At 51.3% G+C, this 19,804-nt stretch overlaps 1 protein-coding gene across 1 annotated transcript; it reads right to left on the reverse strand.

Moving 5' to 3' along the window:
• Positions 1–13,871: 13,871 nt before the first annotated feature.
• NR4A2 (nuclear receptor subfamily 4 group A member 2) lies at positions 13,872–19,594 on the reverse strand. Its single transcript, XM_082055138.1, has 8 exons — positions 19,453–19,594; positions 18,672–18,794; positions 17,608–18,473; positions 16,934–17,063; positions 16,660–16,823; positions 16,018–16,220; positions 15,415–15,593; positions 13,872–15,329 (listed from the first exon to the last, which is right to left on the reverse strand). Exons 3-8 carry the CDS (start codon positions 18,469–18,471, stop codon positions 15,073–15,075), a joined length of 1,797 nt encoding a protein of 598 aa, XP_081911264.1. The 5' UTR covers positions 18,472–18,473; positions 18,672–18,794; positions 19,453–19,594; the 3' UTR covers positions 13,872–15,072.
• Positions 19,595–19,804: the final 210 nt, after the last annotated feature.

Raw genomic sequence — 19,804 nt, forward strand, 5'->3', positions numbered from 1 at the left:
CAGTGTTTTAAACAGATCGGGCATGGATCTTAAATTAAAACAAACAAACAAACACTAAAATAACAAATAGCCGCACTTTGTAATTTATATGTTTTCCTGCTGAGATAAAGGAGGTGGCCAGGCCATAAATTTGCCAGCCCTAGTAGTGCCAGAGAACTTCAACTCACTGCTTCAGTAGTTCTGCCATGGAAAATACTGTACGAGATTCTTTATAAAACCCTATGTCATTGCCGTGTCTGTGCAGCGTGTTTCCTGCTTTCTCAGCCCAAAAATCAGTGTTCAGAGGTATATTTTGTAATGTGCGTTTAGTTATTTTTGACTCATAGATGTTTATAGCAGCTGCCCTTTAGAAACCTGGAGTTAGAAATCTCTCATTAGCGAAATTTTTCTCCTTCCGCATGGAACTGCGATTGTTACTGTAAAATTATACACAAGCAGTGAAAAAAGACACGGATTTCACTTATGGCACCAAAAGAAAAATATGTTATTGCCTTCCCCAGGAGTATTAATTCTAGTTAGGAGTGTAAATTCTAGTTGTCAGTCCTTCAGGATCTGTTGTTTTTCTCCAAAGACAGCTCCAGGACCGCGCTGTTCATGAGGATCCGTGCACAACAACTCTGCAGCGGACACCCAAGATCTCACGAACTTTATCATCCCTGTCCTTTGTACCTTTGTATCCCATAATCGTTTTGAAAGCTTCAACACATGTCTTCTAATGGTGTCACTTCCTATAATGAGATAGGCAAATCAGATTGTTACAAAAGGGTCCTAATTGCATTACATTATCTGAGTTGAAAATGTTTGTCTGATTACTGTCCAGGTAAGGTAATCAGTAAAAATTAAAAAAAAAAAAAAAAAGAGAAAAATCCATTCTTTCTGACCCCAAACCAGAGCAGCCTTCCATCATGCAGAGGCACACAGTGCTATACTATTAATATACTACACCATAGGCTCCTCAGCCATGCTGCAACAGCGGTAAACACAAACGGCTTCGGGAGATGCATCATTTTTCCCCTTATTAATGCTTCAGGAACCCTGGCTTCCAATGTTTTGAGGTCCTCAAGGCATATTTCAAATATTGTTTTTAAAGCTTATTGTAGACCCCGAGGAGGGAAACTTAGATCAAATACAGTGTGACAGGTAAAGGGCACCGCGAAGACTCGGTGCGCGTACCTGCTACAGGGGGAATGTGCTCGCGGTGCGGAAAACCCTTTCGGTGCCACACACAGAGTTGTCTCCTGTGCACGTTTCTCCAACTCCTCGCTACCGACCAGAAAAACCATCATTTTGCTTGGGTGAAGTACAAGCACCACCTTAGTGTTTTTATGTTTTCTTCCTCATCATCACCTGGTGCTGCACGGATCAGCTGCAGAAACTGCAAACCAGGGATGAGGGAGAGAGCAGCACCACAGGCACCCTGGTCATACCTGAAATAATGCACTTATTAAAACTTTTTCTATAGAAACCAATGCACTTCACAGCAGCTGCAGGAAAGCCTAGAATCATGTGGGCATCTGAAAAAGTCCTTCTGCTTGTCCATCGACCCAGCCGAGAGGAAAAGCTTATGATTTCATGAACAGTGAGCATTTCTGTGTATGTAACTTGGGAATATCTCAGTGGCAGAGCTCCTTGCACAGCTCCTGACTCCCTAACACATCCAGGTGCAGGTACCCAGAGTCTCTACTCACTTGTGAAAAAAACAGTCTCTGTCAACTTGTTTTAGAAGTTGCATTTTGATACGTATAATATTTTTGATATGTATAATATTTTTGTAGTTTTGTAGTCAAGAAGCAATACTCTGTTATTCTCTCAAGACAATACCTGTTAGTCTCGGAAGGGTTCCTGCAGTAATAGTCACAATAAGAAAAATGCTGTAAAATAGGATGTTTTATGGGCTTCTTTTTTTAGATGCATGAGATTATAAACTACATAAACCTATTTCTGTAATAATTCCTACTTCTCAATTCCATCTAAAACTCTCAAAACTTTCTGCTCAGTCTCTGCAATGCTCATGTTTGTGCTCCAATTTTTCCCCACATATTTGATGACAGCTGCTTCCTAACAGCAGAAGGGCCAGAGTCTCATACCGAGGCATTACCTGAGAAATGTATTATAGGAGGAGTGGACCAAAATGGTATTGAAAATAACCAGGAGGTCAATTTTTTTGTTCTATACTAACTTTACATAATCAAGCTCAGTTTGGTTGAAGATACCCAAAGTCTAACAAGAATACGACAGCCACAGCTATTCCATCTGTGCCCATGGGCGACCTCAGGCTCCACGGGCACACGTTTCAGCCGAGGTCACCGCAGTGGGGACGCTGCCACCGTCCCACACGGTGTCACGGCCACCGAGGCCCCTCCGTGCCCTGCAGCTCCATCATCAGCGAGGTCTCTCGCGAGGAAGATCTGAGAACAACTGATGGCAGATTTACCATAAATCCCACAGATTCAGTCCCAGAGGCCTTCAGAAGTCTGGGCATAATCTAACACACAGGCAGAGGAGCAATGCGGGTGTGTATCCTTGAACATAAAACGGGTTTCTATCAAGAGCCCACTGATGATGAACTTCCCATAGAACAGACAGTTTTTCAAACCTGAACAACTGCACCTTATCTTTGCTCTAGAAAAAATCCCACCGATCTTTGAGTGATGTTCTTCCCAGCCAACAAAGCCTGTGCATCTTTTAATTACAGCCTAAAGTCAACAAGCCCTTCCCATGCCAGCTTTTATTTCTCCAAACACTTCCCAAGCTGTGGGGTGGATGCCTCGTGCTCCTTTAACCCAAACCAGGGAGATCATTTAAAACAGCACCGGTGCTATTTCTGAGCTGTCCTCCTGGAGCAGCTCAGCCTCGTGCGCTGTGTGTTACACAGTTCATAGAAGTGACAGAAGGAAAGACAGTCAATTTACCCCACTCAAACAAGCCCTTCTCAAACACGGAGGAGCAGCCCAGCCTGGCCGGCCCTCGCACGGAGCTGACAGACGAGACACGATACGGCCGGACGCTCATCACACACGTGATGTTATCCAAACATCTCACCACGTACCGAGAGAAACAGAGGAGAACGCTGTGAGCTGCAGGAGGAGCTGCAGGCGGACCGGCTGCATCCTGCACGTGAATTATGGTGGCTCTTCTAACAGTCACGTGAACATTTAAAAAGTAAAAATAGGAAACAGAACTAGGGAATACACAGTCACACAGCAATACCCAAGGGGATAACAAATGCAGTGTTCCTGCTGGGCAAACAAGGTTTCAGCTCAAGCCCGAGCCTCAGTGGTTCTTACAGTGGCTTCTGGCTCAGCAGAAACAGGACAAGCGGCAGCAGATCGCCCGAGATGTCCAAGGGATGTGCCTTGCAAAGGCACCTGGAGCTAAAACATCCCAGTTTCCCATGTCCCAGACACTGGGAACACTACAAAACCAAACAGGGAGTTCTCCCGGCAGCTCGTTAGCGTGAGCGTTTGGATCTTAACGAGGGTAGAGCAAACGGCGATACATTCGGTTCCCAGAACCGCGGAGTGCAGACGCTGCCGTGTGTCTGCCCAGCACCCAGCAGAACTTTGGGTTTTCAGGCAGGTCTCCTTAAGGTTTCGAGTTCCCTTGTGCCCAAATCCAGAGGCATTCAGAGCTCCACTGGAAAACAAAGCAAAACCAGCTGGGCTCCATAAACATCAACTGCTGATGCTTATGTTGATGAGGATTTTTCCCTTCCTCAGCTTCCTTTTCCCTACAAGGTTGATATTTTGCACTGCTTTAACCCAGGAAAAATTCACAGTGTTTTTAGAGATATTTGATAGATTTTTTTTCCCCTGCGCTCTGCTGCACGGTAGGAATACATAATCTTTCCTTCCAAGAGTATACACATCTACAGGCAATACAGAGAAATGCCAAATGGTAAACTTAAATACAGATATACTCTCCCAAAACCCAAAATTAAGCTATTGTTATTACACCGTTCAAGGAATCGAATGACTACTAACCATAATTTAGCTAAGATCAAGTGTAAAATCTGTTTAATAATATCCGATACATCCTCTATCTAGGAGATTATATCCTGCATTTGCAGGGCATTGACTCAATAATCTAATAGGTCTTTTCCATCTCTGACTTCTATTAGCCTATGAATTATAACAAAAGGACCATTAGGCAAACCATAATTGTGGAAACAGCCTTTGACACATGAGACTAACTACTGCCATGGTACAGAAAAAACCCTAAAATTAAAACATGGACAGACAATTGGAAGTAAAGCTTTCCCTTTATCCAAGTGTTAACTCACTTGATTAAAAAGAGAAAACCCCTCAATAAGTCACAGAGAAGGCACTTTTCCTCCTCTTCTTGTTAGGCAAAACTGCCTTGTTTTGACAGCACGGCAACTGCTGGTTTGTCACTGAAGGAGGGACTGGAACCGCTGGGTTACATGGAATATTTTCCTTCCCTGCTGCATCTCCCCAACCAAACTCGCCCGATTGGACCAATGCTGGCGAACTGCTGCGGTCCTGCCGAGGAACTCACAGTCTTGGCTGCCAATGAGCTTTACCTGCGGGGGAAGAAAAATAACCAAAAAACCCAGAAAAGGCACAAAACCCAGAGCCAAGGTTCCCTGACTGTGACAGAGCTGGAAACGCAGCCGCCCCCCGACAGCTCCATCTGTCACACCTTCCCGCAAAGGAGGTCATCAGCTCCGCAAACACCTCGGAGGAGGCGACCAGTCAACAAATGAAGCCACACATTTTAATGCATTTACAGGGAATGTAAACGTCACAAGAGTGCAGCAGTGGAAACGCCTGCGAAGAGGATCGGAAAGAAATTCCAATGTCAGCTGCCCTGTGCAAGGGTTCATTTATATGTCCGCGTTCACCCCGCTCGCTGCGTCAGCAGTGGCCAGAACTGCTCCCCTTCATGAGGGCCAGGCTGCGGGCACAGACGTGACGTTGTCCCCAAGCATCTGTCCTCATGTCACCACATGCGGTCCTGGTGCTGCCCTCCCACCTGGCGACCGCAGGAGCTTCATGTCCCATTAAAACCGACCCAAGACCCACGCTGGATGTTGGAATAGGTGGGTTAATTCCCAAACTGTTCCCCGAGCACAGAGGTGACCACGTGCCTGTGCTCCCGTGCCGAGGCCTCGACGCTCTGGGTGCAGAGCGCTGGGCTCCTGGTGCACAGCGCTGCAGCTGTGCAGGGGCTCCGTGTCACGGGGAAGGGGACAAACACATCACAGAGCTGCATCTCGTCGGTCCCATGCTTTCCCAGGCCATCCCTGCAGCGGTGTCACCCCGCCACTCACACACAGGCATCCAGCATTAGCAAAGCACTGCCGACTCCGGAGGTGAACCAGCATTAACGTACCTCTGACAAAAATCACAGCTTTCAGTTTTCCAAAACATTTCTCAACCAATACATTTTACACAAACAACTGTTGCTTTTTTCCCCGTTACCTTCTGATACAACTGTTTATGCAAATCCCATTCATTAAAGAGACTTCTGTAGTTATCATCTGCTTGCGCCGCTATTTACAAACAGCACAAGGAAAAAGCCCTGGCTGGTATCTTACCTTAACAGATCCTACGGCTTCCGAGAGCCCGCGCCGAGGAGCCGCGAGCTGGAGCCCAGCCCAGGCGCCCATGTGCCGGAGCAGCCCCGGCCAGCTGTGCCGCGGCACCGCGGAGCAGCCGCGCGGCACATCTGCTCACCGCGCCGCCCAGGAGCCGCCAGCCGGCCCGGCTGTGCCAGAGCATGTGGCAGAGAGGGCTTGTCATTACTGCTGAAACTCAGCGAGGTCCAGGAGGGATTAGGGGGATGCTCAAGATCATTTCTGTTTGTGACTCGGGCAGGATTTGAAAACGGGTCTTCTCAAATGGCAGTGAGTAAAATTATACATTTCTGCAACAACATGCTTAGAGCTATATTAACGCTTCCCTTTAAAAATCAGTTTTCCAAGGGGTTTATGAGTTAGCAGTAAATATTCTCCATGAGCTGATGGCAGCCACACCTGAATTATTTTTCTCATTAAAATCGAATCCTGAGAAATATCCACGCAAAGAGCCTGTTGACCGAAGAGAATCCATGCAAAAGCACACAGGCAAAACCCGCTTGGGTCAAACTGGGAAGTTTTACCAGTCCGTGGTTGTAACACTCACATCACCTGCTGCCTCCGTAGCCGCCAGCTCGGCAAACAGCCACGAGCGCACGGGAAACAACCCTGCGCTGGCAGGAGCCGCAGCACGGGCTTAATAGAAATGTTAATATGGGCTCCATCGCAAACACAACAACCGCATTAACCAGGCTACTCAACGTTGCGTTCTGCTGGACTCCAACATTCAGAAAGCCTGGGCTGCTCCATCTTACCTATTCCACCTCAAAGCACGCTTCCAGCTTTAATTCCGCCCGCACGCCCCACGACAAGCTCGTTAAACTCTGCTACATTTCCTCCCAGATCCAACTTCACATCTTTTCTTTAAAGCTGCTTCCTCCTCTCTAATGTCTGTGGTCTGCAGTATTTCTACAGTAGACAGCAAAGCAAGAGTTAATCTGGAAAATAAAGCCATCCTGAGCCTGGCCTTAATTCCTAGACCTGGCTTGTCTCAGGGAGTAAGAGCGGGTTGCATTCACTTAATTTCCGTAGGGCCCTGTATACATCGGTAACCTCTAACTATCCTGATTATTTGGGAGAAAATAAAGAATAATTTCACCTAAAAATAGGACACGCTCGCTGTTTGTTTTGCACATCGTCAGTGCAGATGCTCGAGCACCCCGAGCTCCACCCTCGCCCAGGCCCAGCTCCGCTCCGTGTCTGCTCCTGCTCACGTCTGGCCCCTTAATTAATCTTTCCAGTGAGATTTTGAGAGGCACAGCATTGAAATTTCAAACAGGTTGCTATCCTCTGCACTCCCATGCACTGACTCGAAACTCAGCCTCAAACAGTGGATTTGACAGCACAGTGTCTTCTGCGTTGGAAAAACTCACCACTCCTATTTTATTTTCACGTTTGAATGAAGAATACCGCAGTGTTAATCTCAATTAAATATTTGCTTAGCCTGTAAAGGAATTGTGGATGTACGAATGAAAACAACACAGGATTTCTTCCTGAAATTGCACTCCGGTGCAGAAACAGCTGTAAACGTTCTCAGGGCTTGTACACCCTCTGATCGCTACAGAAAACAAACCCGGCCAAGGTGTCCATGGCACAGGAATTCCGAGGATTACAAAATAGTGGTTTCTCTCCAGCCCCCTGTTTACTGGACCTGCAACTTTCCTCTTCCCTTTACCAAAGGCAGAGATAGAAGATGGTGGTAGCTAATATCAGCTAACAATCGCGCTCTGGTTTCACTATATCAGTAACTTTTTCCAAATAACTTTATGCCATCATTTCATATTTGTTTTGTAAATCTCCTAAAATACAACTATTAAAAAAATGTATTGTAGGAAGTACTTATTTCTCAGTCCTGGTCATATTGCTCACTTACAAACTATTCTAGAAGAATGTGAACACATGAAATCTGGTTTTGTTAGGAAATGAAATGAAGTAAAAATTTTACACTTCTCTATAAACTCCACCTTCAAGAATTAGCACAAAGATTCATTTTTATAGAGGTTTCTGAGGAGAAAACACACCAGTATATGACCTGAAATTAATTTGAAATAGGTACAGCTGTGTTTTATTGTCCTTGCTTATGCTCTCAGTTACACAGTAGATTATTCTTGCTATAAATGTCATAAATACAGGATTTGGGGTTTCTATTTGTGACCTCCACCATTTACAGTGTATACAGATCCAATGGTACGATGCTCTGCTAACAGGTCCTTAGTTTCAGCACTTTATTAATGCTCATGTGCCTATGGTTTGTAAAATCAGACTCCTGTTGTAAAGTGACATTCAGAGCCAGATACCGGGAGTCACGTCACCACACAAGAACCATATCGGTGTTATTTGGACACATCATCCAGACAAATACTCAATGGTACAGTAAAGGAGGGGAAAAAACAAAAGGCAGCATACTACAGCATCCAGTCCCTCAGCTTCTCAAAATGCTTCGTTGCAGCTGCAGGGAAATGTATTTTCAAAATATGACAGTCCCGAACCCTCACTAAATAACCTGAGTCACAAAGCCACACAAGCAGCACCGTTTGCAGGAGCAGCGGGTTCTGTCTCTGCGGCCTCGGCACATTCCTGCTTTTACACTTATGCCTTGGTGACTTCTTCTAACAGGAGAGGAACACCATCAAAACTGAGGATCCCCAGCTACTTAATGCCTCTAAAACAAAATTGCCCAACAACTTAACCACGGTATGGCTGCTTCCATAAAGGACTTTAAGAAATTGAGAGATACACATTAAAAAAAAAAAAATTAAATAAAAATTAAAATTTAAAAAAGAAAAAAAAAGGAGTTTGTGAGGATAGTGGCTCAGCTGTGCTTTCCAAAGACATCCCCTGATGCCAGGGAAGAGCATTTTGCCGGCTGGGAGCTCGGAGGCAGCGCCTGCACCGCGAGCTGCCCGTGGATGCTGCACCGGTGGATGCTCCACTGGCCAATGCTGCATCGCTGCCCCGTCCCAGCGCTGCCCCGTCCCAGCGCTGCCCCGTCCCAGCGCTGCCCCGTCCCGCCGCAGGAGCAGCCACCCCGGGGACGCAGAGCGACCTTGACGTGTGTGGCGGGGAGAGCTGCCCCTGCCCCCAGCCGCGGGAGCGGAGCTGTCGCCGCAGCTGACAGGGAGCGAGCGGAAAGAAAGAACAGGAGAAATATCTGGGACAAAAAAATGTCAACCTGTACAAACCTGGGGACAGTCTTAAAGGGAATAACATTTAGAAGTAAACCTGCAGAATTAGCCACGTCAGTGTTAAAGAAAAAAGAGCGATCCCTGTGTGCTGGAGGCACTGAATCACCCGCAGAACCTCCTGCCAGAGCTCGACGGCTCGTGCCCTGCGAGGAGCATCGCACCCTGCCCTGTGCAGAGACGGGATGCGCGCTCTGCTCCTTCTCTTTCAAAATTACTGTTTCCAGGAGCGCACGTAGGCAGCCGAACAGGCCCAGGCACAGCTGCTGCTCCCCCACACCATGAGGGGGACCTGGGTGGACACAGCATCCCCCCCGGGGCTTCCACCCGCCTCCCACCCTTCATCCACCCAACCTCCCCCTGGTCTCTGCCCTGCGAGCCCAGGCTGAGCCCAGCTGGGCGGAGAGCAGGCAGTGCTGCTGAGCCGCGGCAGAGCCAGCCTGCTCCAGCGCTGGTCCTGCTGCCCACGCCGCGCTGCGCCCAGCCCTGGCTCACGGTCACGGTCCCTGCCCGGAGCCAGAACGTTTGCCGGGGAGCTGCCCGCACCGCTCGCTCCTCCCGCAGCAGAGCCCCTCATCAGTGCCCTTTCAAGTTTTGCTCCAGAGCTTGTCGCTTCGCTTTATTTCTCTGTGAAGAAGCTGGAGGGTTTCTTGTTCCAAGGTTCATACCTGAACTACTGACGAGGGCTGTGCCACCAATACAGGCGCATCGGTGACAGCGCACCCGTGATCCAACACACGCAACCACCGCATCACCCACCCAGCAGCTGCTCCCGCAGCCAAACACAGGCACGCGCTCGGGGTTTAATGGGTACAGGTCCCTCCATTTTTACAAGTTTAGTTGGAAAATGGGAACACATGAGGAAAAGGCTTTTTGCCATTTATTTTACAGCCAGATTACAGCTAGGTTTTATTGTCTGCAATCCTGACGGTGTTGTAGTACACCGTGTTATTTGCATGGAACAGTAAAATGATAGAATAATTAAAATTTTGGATTTATGTCTCCTTGTAGAAAACCAAGTTAGTCAAGAAAAGTTAGCTAGGCAATGTTATTTAGTATTTATTAATGTGTGCGAGCCCCTAGGCCTTTAATAAGATAGGCAACAAGCGTTACAATTACTTTTGCCTGTGCTGTAGAGGTTTGTCCTATTAAAGGCATCGCTTCAACCACCGAACCCGAAGTGCCGAAAGCCCTGTGCCGAGCCCGAGCTGTGAGCCGAGGGACCGGCATCCAGTCCCACCGGGCAGGGACGGGAGACACAGAACGGTTCATCTCTCCTAAACAGAAACATTTACCTGCATTACACTGTCCTACAGACTGAAAGCTGCTCAATCGTAAAAGAGGGAGCCGAGCAGAAAAACGTCAAGCGATCAAAACACGCAACTGCCGTTATAGAATTTCTCTCATCTTAATGAAGGTCCCAAATTTACTAATGAGATTTGGTTTAATACAGAATACTGCGTGTCGATGTGGGTAAAAATGGGAAGTTATGTGAATCGACATGAGGCCTGTTCAGCTAAACGTATTGTTTACATCTATCCAAAATCAGTCCTCCAGCAGCCTGGCTCGCTGTGCATCTCGCAGAAAGCAGCACGTTGGAAACACATGCGAACACAAAGCTCCTTGCTGGAGGAGGCAGCGCTGCCTGGCCAGTGCTGCGATGGACCTGAGACACCTGCACTGCATCCCAGCAAGTTCCAGCTATGCAGAAACCCCTCGCCTTCCGATTGTGCACATCTGTATGCCAGACATGCTGCTCTTGAAAGAGAACACAAACCACCTGTCTTGTGAAAATCAACTCTTCTGGTCACAGTTGCACCGCATTAAAATGCAATAATTCCATTATTTACCCAGACGCGTGCTTGGAAAGGAAATAAATAATTTTTTTAAAATAATAAAATTTTTTAAACCCCTCCACACAAAAAGCTGCTCACACCACACACCCCACTAAACACAAAGCTGGAGTTTCTTTGCAGACCCGTCCTCCTGCCTCCAAACACCAGACCACAGCAGTCCGGTGAATTCTACCATTGCTACTAAAAACGGGGAGCAATGAGAGGAGGAAATCAGAAAAACAGAGAGCACACCATATAGAAAATGTCAAATATGTCAAAACATTCATGAATACCAACGTCTCCCTCCTCACCGTAACCAGCTGTAAAGGTTACTTAGGGCTAACGTTTCAGCAAGTGCAGATTATGCAGCAGTGGGTTTACTTATACATAAAAAAATCAGCTACAGGTGCATCCAAAGTGCTTTACGTATGCAACCGGTACAGGGATTTCTGCCGCTAAAGGAAGTCAGAAGGGTAAAATCACATAAAACATGAATTTTCTAGCTTTGACTTCCCTAGACATAAATTCCTCCTGGCTGCTCTCTGTGTATGTGACATATGCAATGAGGATAATTAGGTAAAGAACTAAGAAAGCAAGTGTTGCTGATTGCATTCCAAAACTAATAAAGCTCCTACACGGGTCTCGTGCCTGCAGTAATTCATCTTCCCAGCGCTGCGTTCAGGAAAGGTGGTTTCAGAATACGCCAAACGCTTCCCTGTCCCCAAGTCTCGCATTGTGAATCCCGTCAGAATTACCGCAGACAAGCACAGTTTGCTGGAAGTCGAAGCACAACACATGCAAGGCATACGTTGCATTATCCAGGCCCTCAGATAAATGAAGCTTAAATTAAATGTCAGAAGTTTAATACGATGGACTGTATATGCAAACACCTGACCTGACTTCACCTGCAGTTTGTTTGTCAAGCTGGGAAGCCCTAGCGTGCTATGGGAAATTATGCCTTGGTGCATAATCTTAGTGCACAAGCTTCTCAGCCTTTCACATCGGGAGGAGAAAGGTGTCCGGCCCCAGAGAGGAACAACGGGACCGTCCCCAGTGCAACTGTGGGGGCTTCACTAGGAACAGAAATGGGACTTTTAGACAAATAAAGCAAAGAGGCTCCATTCTTATGCATCAATGCACTGAAGCAGTAACTCTGTAGAAAACAGTGCAAGTGTATGAGAAAAAAAACAAAAAAGTTAGGTTCAAATTGGCCCAGCGGCCTGATAATGAACTACAAAAAAAGGAAAACCTGCGGAACAAACCATAATGGGTTCTGTCTGCCTCCTCACGCCAGCCAAGCAGAAAAAGCAGTAACAAATTTCATAATCCACATGGAGCTAAAATAACTCAGACAGTTACTAATCTGAAATATTTTATGCCTACAGAAGTAAAATCTTTTAATAAATCCTCCCATTGATATTACCTTTTAAAAAAATCATTCCTTCAGATCCATATTCTGCATTGAGCTTCTACTCCAAACATTTTTCTAAGCGCCAGTGTTTCTTTCTTTCTTTCTTTCTTTCCCTCCTCGCCGGGGGCGTTCGGAGCAGGAACCAGCAGCGTCCCCCGGGCACACAGACCCGTCCCTCCCCGGCTCAGGGTGAACGGGTGAACATCCCCGACGGGCGAGCCCCGGGACCGCTCCCGTGAACCCCAACCAACCCGCGGGTGCTCCCGCCCCAGCGGGCAGTGTCCCCCCGGCCCCGCGCACTTGCGGGACACCCGCTGCCACCCGAGCCCGGCCGGGGATGCGGGGCGAAGAGCCTGGAAACCTGCGGGAAGATGGGGCCGCTGGGAGGGAGGGAAAAGCCGCGGCAGGTGTGCGAGCCGGCGGGCTCGGAGGACAATCTCCGCTCTCCTCCAGGTGCAGGGGATTAAGCACTTAGGAAAGTTATTACAAAAGACACTGAGGAAAGTGTTTGGCGAAAGCAGCTTATTGCTCGAGAGAAAATGAGAGCAGGTGGAGATTTCCTGTAAGGGTTAAAGTCGCAACGACTTGAGCCCCGTTCCTGTGGCAATACCAAGCTCTGGACCTCGCTCAGCCTCAGTTAAGCGCTGCCTAACTTCCCTGCTCCCGGACCCGCTAATTGCCCCGGCACACGCCTGCCGCAGGACCCGATCTTTTATTTCTTCTTACAACTCTTGTAATGAATTCCTCGCCTAAACAAGCCACAAAGTCCCTGCCTCCTACAAGCCCGAAGTGTCCGTGTCATCCACCACCGCACAACCGAGCCCCACGCCGGGGCTTTCCCGCAGCGAGCCGGGGCTGTTTGCCCGATGGCGACGGGCTGTGACCGGCCCAACTCAGCCCGTGGCCGCCGGGCAAGCACCCCCGGGCTCTCCGGGCCGGGCGCGGCGGGACGCGCGGCAGAGAGCACCTGAAACCTGATTTCAGGGCTGGCATCGTGCCCCCGCCCCCCGGGCAGCTCTGCTTTGGTTGTTTGGTTTTTTCCCTGACGCAAAAGGCTGAAGTTTTCTAAACTCCCAGACGTGCCACCCGAGCTTCGTTTCCTCCTCCCGTTCCACGCGGGGTGCGGAGCCGGGACACCCGCGGAGCGCGTCCCCGCGGGTCCGGCCGCCGGGGCTGGAAGCCGGGGGAGTGCGGGGGCCGCAGCGGCTCCTCCGCGCATCGCGCACCGCCCGGGAAGTTGCTAAGCGCGGTTCTGAGCGCAGCGGGTCCCGGCAAAGCCGAGCTCAGAGAATACCGCCTGCCCTGCTGCAAAGTTTTCCAGGAACCCGGAGTGTTCGGAGGGCAGCGAACAGCCCAGGTGCACGCACCCCGGCACAGAGCACCCCCGGTACCAGCCCCCGCAGCGCTGCCCGTGAGGAGCCACCACCCGCCCGGCCCATCCTGCCCCCCTAAACCCGCCGCCGGAGCCGCGGGACGAGGTTTCGCCGTTAGATCCCGTTAATACAACGCAAACGCTTGGGCGGGGGGAGAGCGATGCCGCGCCAGGAGCGGGCTGGGGGGCTGCCGGGGGAAAAACCCGGGAAGGGACCAACCTGGGGGCTCAGGGTCTCCTCCTCTTCCTCCCGCAGAGCCGGCGGGTCCTGCGCTCGCCCTCCCGCAAGGAAAGTGCCCCGTCCTTCCTCCTGCGCCCCCCGCGCCGCACGGAGAGGCCATTGTCCTCCGTGTGCAAGGGCTGCTGGCGCTGCTGCCGCTCGCTTGGACAGAGAGAAGACGAAATTCTATTCGTTTACATGTTTTATTGTTGTAAACATTAAAATTGTCTTTCTCAAAGAAAGAGTTATCGGGAGAAAAAAAAAAAAAATCCGCGTTTCTAACTGTCATACACCATAGAAAAAAAGGCAGTGACTTGTATACAAAGAAAAATACTACAGAATATGGCAATATTAAAAATATTACTCGAACATAAAATAATATATTAACCGACAATTTTAGACATAAAAAACCGGAACAAAACAAACCAAAAATTCAAAGTGCTCAGTAATTTCCAGGGAGTTATGTATATTATAAGCACTCTGGAAACAGTCAAAAGCTGCTGCATGCAAGTTTTGTTTAGCTTTAGACAACAAAATAATCAAGATATAAACTTCTTTTTTAATCAACATCAACAGTACATACAACACTTACAAACAAGGAATGTCGGACGGTGTTTACAAACACTATGTGTCCCTTTGGGGAGGATTTCAGGTTCTGTAATACTTGTGCCCACCTATTTTACAATTGAGAAAATGTTCGAAGCTTAGATAACTACCAGTCTTTATAAAAGCTAACAGACTACATAGTGTCTGAAATACTATTTATAGAATATAGACATTACTGCAATAGCAAGTGCCTATAACATTGTCGCCCTAGAATCATCATGCTTTCCTGGTACGGAGAGATGTATTTGTCTCTCTCTTTATCCTCCTTTATTTTTTTATTCTTTTTTCTTCTTTTTTTTTTTTTTGAAAACATGTTTAGCTTTTATTTTTAATATTTTTTTATAATTGTTTTCCATATTTCTTCATAAATAGGCACAGAATAATTTTTAAAAAGCCAAACTGCGTCTGATAAATTTACAAGCCTTTGCCTTCTTCAATGACATGCCACCCACGCAACATTTACGTTTTGTATATATTACAGCTTTCTTTTACAGCAGAAAACTTTAGGAGAGCGAGACTTGTGGGTCACCTTAACGCTTTGCTTGCCACCATAAGAGTCTTAGCTGCGCACCCGGCGTTGCCAGATCTTTTAAATCAGAAGTCCTTAATAATAAATTCATTTATAAGCTGATAATAAAAAGTTTATACCATGGTATTTGTGTAGTCCATGATGTGCATCCATGATGCCCCAGAGCCAAAATGCCCCTTGCCGTTCTGCCCACAGGAGTTACCAACACTGATTGGGTGGGAACTGGCACCCAGGGGTGCTGCCCTGGGCCCAGCCGAGTCCCCCTTCCGAGAGGTGAAGTTTCTCTTCAGTCCAGTGGGAGAGCACGGGAGAAGAGTCTTAAAAAGGTAAAGTGTCCAGGAAAAGTTTGTCGATTATTGCTGGCGGTGGCACCAAATCTTCCAGTTTCAGGTAGAAAATGCGTTGCAGCCCCTGCGTGCAAAGCGTGCGCAGTTCCGGGAGCTTCCCCAAGAGTTTGGACAAATAGTTGGGGCGGTTGAGCCCCCCGTTATTGAAAGTCACATGGTCTTTGAGACAATTTACAATCTTGTTTTGAAGTTCTTCCACCCTCTTGGGTTCTTTCAGCCCGTGCCTCTCTGCAAAAGAGAACGATGCGGGACGTTACGGGTGGGAGCGGGAGGGAAAAGGAGTCCCCGGTGGGGCCGAGGAGGGGACACTGACCTGTCACCATGGCCAGGGCAGCGATGCAAGAGAAGGCCGAGATGTCGATGTTCATGTTTTGCAAGTTGGAGGAAAATTCCACAATGGAATCGATCCACTCCCCAAAGCCGCGGACGCACTGCAGCCGGTGCAGGACCACCCCGTTGCAGAAGATAAGCTTGCCCTCCACTGGGTTTGACCTGGAAGGAATATGACAACTCAAAAATGAACAGATAAAGGGATGAGTAGAAAGAGAAAATTAGGTAGGAAAAGAGAAAGAGAAAAAGATAAAAATATATTTAAAAGAAAAAAAATATGATAGAAAGTAGAGAAAGGACAGAAAGAGAAAAATAATAAAGATAAAGAGAGAAAGAAATGAAAGAAAAATAAAATAGAGAGAGTGAAAGGAAAAAGAAAAAAGAAAGGTAAGATTAAAAAAAAAAAAAAAGAAGAAAGAAAAGATGGGGGTAGAAAAGCTAAACAACTAATTACTTGAGGAGCAATAATTGAAGGATTTAAGAGGCACCTAATTACCGAGGAGTTAATAAAACGCAGATCAGTGGACCTTGAAAGGATCTGATTTCATAACCGCGCCGAAGCCGCCCCTCGGGTCCCGCCGCTCACCTGTACGCCAGCCGCAGCACGAACAGCTCCAGGAAGGCGGATTCGAAGAGCAGGTCCTGGTCCGTTTTAGGCAAATCAGTGAAGCCGGGGATTTTTTCTGCCCATCCTCGGATGATCTCCATGGAGCCGGTCAGGAGATCATAGAACTGCTGGATGTGCTGAGTGTCGTCTCCGCTCATCTGGTAGTCGGGGTTAGCCTGGAACTGGAAATTCATTTTAAAAAGCACTTAATGAGGTTCTCTAAAGTATATAACCCGTGAAATTGCTAACCCCGCTTCTAGTCGGGGAGCCAGGTTTTTACAACAATTAAACCTCTCTCTGACCAGTAAAGAAATTGGATGTTCCGGGGCAATTAATTCAATTAGAAACGGCGCTACGAGGTCGCCGCTCTCCATCTGCGGGGGCGGTTTGTGCGCGGCCCGATCCCGGGGCAGCCAGCGCGGCGGGGCACGGCACGGCACGGCACGGCTGCCCCGGCCCCGGCCCGGCCGCTGCGGCCCCGGGGGGGCGGGCAGGGCGGCGGGCAGCGCTCGGCTCCCCCCGCGGCCGCGGAGCCGGCGGCTCGGTCCGGCGGGGCCGGCTGCCCCCCCTCCCCGGGCGGGCAGGCGCAGCGAGTCCCTACGCGCGCTCGGTCCAGCTTACCCTGGAATAGTCCAGGCTGGTCATAGCCGGGTTGGAGTCGACATGGGCTCTCACCAGCGCACTGATCAGACTCACCGGGGGAGAGGGGGGAGAGGGCTCCTGGGGGCTCTTCGGTTTGGATGGCAAGCGACCCCTCCGGCCTTTGAGGCTGTCTGTGCGCACCACTGCAAGAGAGACGGGGCTCAGCCGCTCCGCCGAGCCCGACCCAGGCTAGGCGCGGCTCGGCTAGGCGCAGCCGGGGTCGGAGCGGGCTGCGCCGGCCCCGCGGACTCACCCTCCTTGACCATGCCGACGGCCAGGCACTTCTGGAAGCGGCAGTACTGGCAGCGGTTGCGGCGGCGCTTGTCCACCGGGCAGTTCTTGTTGGCCAGACACACGTACTTGGCGTTTTTCTGCACCGTGCGCTGCGGGACGGGACGGGCGGGCGGGAGGTGTCAGCGCCGGGACCCGCGGTGCGGGCCCCGCTCCCCCGGGCCCCGCCAGCTCCCCGACTCTTTTCCTTATTTTATTTTCCTTTTTTTTTTTTTTTTTTTTTGTAACCCGCTTTCCCCCCGCCCCCCTTCTTTTATCTCTCTCTTTTTTTTTCCTTTTCTTTTTTTCAGGGCATTTAACAGGAGAAAATTGCTAGCGTTAACACTCGGGCTAACCTCGCAGCTCCTAGCTGCGTTTTATATGCCAAGAGGAGGGAAGGAGACGCTCGGTAAATACAAATCCGTGGGCATTCATATTATTTACATTCCTTGGAGACCTTCTCTATTTAAAATGATAAGATTATTCAATCAGGATGGTGAAATAAAGAGATCACTTAATTTTACCACAGGGAATTCTGTTCCACTTGGTTAGCTCAGACACGGTTCTCTGTCCTAACCAATTTCCATCTGAAGGGGAAAGCAAGCGGCTCCTCGCCCCGGCGGGTCCCCCCCGCCGCCCTGCCCGCCGCCCGCTCACCTTGAAGAAGCCCTTGCAGCCCTCGCAGGTGCGGACGCCGTAGTGCTGGCAAGCGGCGTTGTCCCCGCAGACGGCGCAGAGCCCCTCGTTGGACGGGGACCCCCGCGACGGGGGCGAGGGCACCTGGCTGTCCAGCAGCTGCGGAGCGTGGCCCAGCTGCAGCCCGGGGAAGGCCATGGACGGCTGCTTGCGGATGGGGTTGGGGACGGCGAAGGCCTGCCCGTCCACGGCGTGGTGCGGCCCGGCCGGCTCGGGGTTCATGGGGACGTGGAGGGGCCCGTCGAAGCGCATCTGGCAGCTGGAGACGGGGGTGCCGGGGGGCGACTGCTTGAAGGAGAAGAGGGAGAGGCGGGAGACCGGCGTTTTGCGCTGCTCGATCATGTGCGTGGTGGCCACGTAGTTGGGGTGGAAGTTGTGCAGGGAGCCGGGGTCGTCCCACATGGGGCCGTGCTGCACCTGGAAGCCGGGCGTGGAGGGGGTCGGGGGCGACGAGGGCTTGTAGTACACGGAGCCTGAGTGGGACATCATCTCCTCGGACTGGGGGGGGAGGTGGCTGTGCTGCTGGTAGCCGTGCATCTGAATGTCTTCCACCTTAATGGAGGACTGCTGTCCGGACAGGGGCATTTGGTACAAGCAAGGTGGCTTCACGTCGTAGCTTGTGTTGTAGTTGTCCATAAAGGTACTGAAGCTGGGGAGAGAAGTGGTGGCAGTGATTTCAGTGTTGGTGAGGTCCATGCTAAACTTGACAAACTCCGGAGTTAAGAAATCGGAGCTGTATTCTCCCGAAGAGTGGTAACTGTAGCTCTGGGAGGCCGGGCTGGCTCCTTGAGGCGAGGACCCATACTGAGCCTGAACACAGGGCATGGCTGGAAACGAAACACGGTCATATAGACTCGGCCCGCACAACCGCGCTCCCTCCGCCCGTCCCGCTCCGCGCCGCTCCGCCGGACACCGCGCTGCCCCGGCCGGCGCGGGGGGGACGCGGGGGGAGCCCGGCGGCGGAGCCCTCCCTGCCCCGGCCCCGCTGGGGCTGCCGCGGAGCCGCGGGAACGAAGCGCACAAACCTTCAGCCGAGGGAGAGGCGTTTTCGGGGGAGCTGAAGGCGGACAGTGTCGGAGGTCAGCGGAGAGCAAACTTTCCGCGGTTTTAGCACCCGGAGGCGGACTCCAGCCTGCCCAGCGCGCTGGCTGAAACACAGACACACGGAGCTGCCCTGAGGCTCTGCCGGGACGGGCGGCAGCGCCGGAGCGACGGCGGCACCGACCCCCGCGGCCCGTCCCCCCGCCGAGGTGCGGCAGCGGTCCCGGGGCAGGGCCGGGTCACCCGGCGTCCGCGGGGCTCTTCGGTACCGCGACACCCCCGAGCTCCTGGCTTTGGTTTGGTTTCTTTTTTTTTTCCAAATCAGGAAGAAAACTTTCCGCGGGCGGGCTGTCGCACAGCCAGCCGTGTTTGCCCCGCGGTTTGTGGCCGAGAGGAGCCGGTTCGTTTCTCCGTCTCCACCGGTAAAAGGCGAGAGACGCGTCTCCGGGGGGAGCCGGGCGAGGCGCGGCTTTGCCGGCTCCCGGGGGCCTCCACACCCGCGGGATCGCGAGCCGCCGCCCGAGCGGGTGACAGCCAGCCCGGGCAGGACCCGCAGCCCGGCAGCACCACTCGTGACACACACCCACGGGCGGACAGCGGCACCCCCGCTGCTGGAGAAGCGCCGAGCGCCACAGCCGCGCCGCGGGTGGGACGGGACCGTGGAGCTGCCGCTGTCACCCCCCCCATCCCCCAAAACGCCGTGTCCCCCGCCTCGCGCGTGGATGCCGGGTGCGCTACGCGCCACCTCCGCGCGTGGGGACTCACCGGAGAGCCGGGTCCTGTGCGGGCATCCAAGTGCCGTGCGGCGGCGGGGCGGGACGCGGCACGTCGGGACACGCCGGGGCTGTGCGGGAGCGCGGCGGCAGCGTGTCGCCCGGCGCTGCGAGGCGGCCGGAGTGTCCCCGTCCCCGCAATGTGCCTTTGTTTATGTGGCTCCCTCCGCCACAGCCAACGTGCGCCTCGAGCCCGCGCGCGTCACCGCGCGTCACCGCCCGCCGCCCAATCAGCGCCCGGAGTGGGCCGGCCTGGCCCCGCCCCCCTCGGGGGAGCGCTCCCTTTTGGTTAATTTCCGACGGTGACGTCACGCCGGCTGGACACGCCCTATGGGTGGGGGCGT

Source organism: Streptopelia decaocto (genome assembly GCF_964273445.1).
Source record: "Streptopelia decaocto genome assembly, chromosome: 6".
Lineage (NCBI taxonomy): Eukaryota > Metazoa > Chordata > Aves > Columbiformes > Columbidae > Streptopelia > Streptopelia decaocto.

Excerpts from the sequence above, each read along its gene's own strand:
- NR4A2 (XM_082055138.1), bottom strand. The coding sequence starts at position 18,471 with ATGCCCTGTGTTCAGGCTCAGTATGGGTCCTCGCCTCAAGGAGCCAGC. Across the intron at positions 16,221-16,659 it reads CCAGCCTGGACTATTCCAGG|TTCCAGGCTAACCCCGACTA; the intron begins GTAAGCTGGACC and ends ATGAATTTCCAG. Across the intron at positions 15,330-15,414 it reads TGCCCTGGCCATGGTGACAG|AGAGGCACGGGCTGAAAGAA; the intron begins GTCAGTGTCCCC and ends TCTCTTTTGCAG.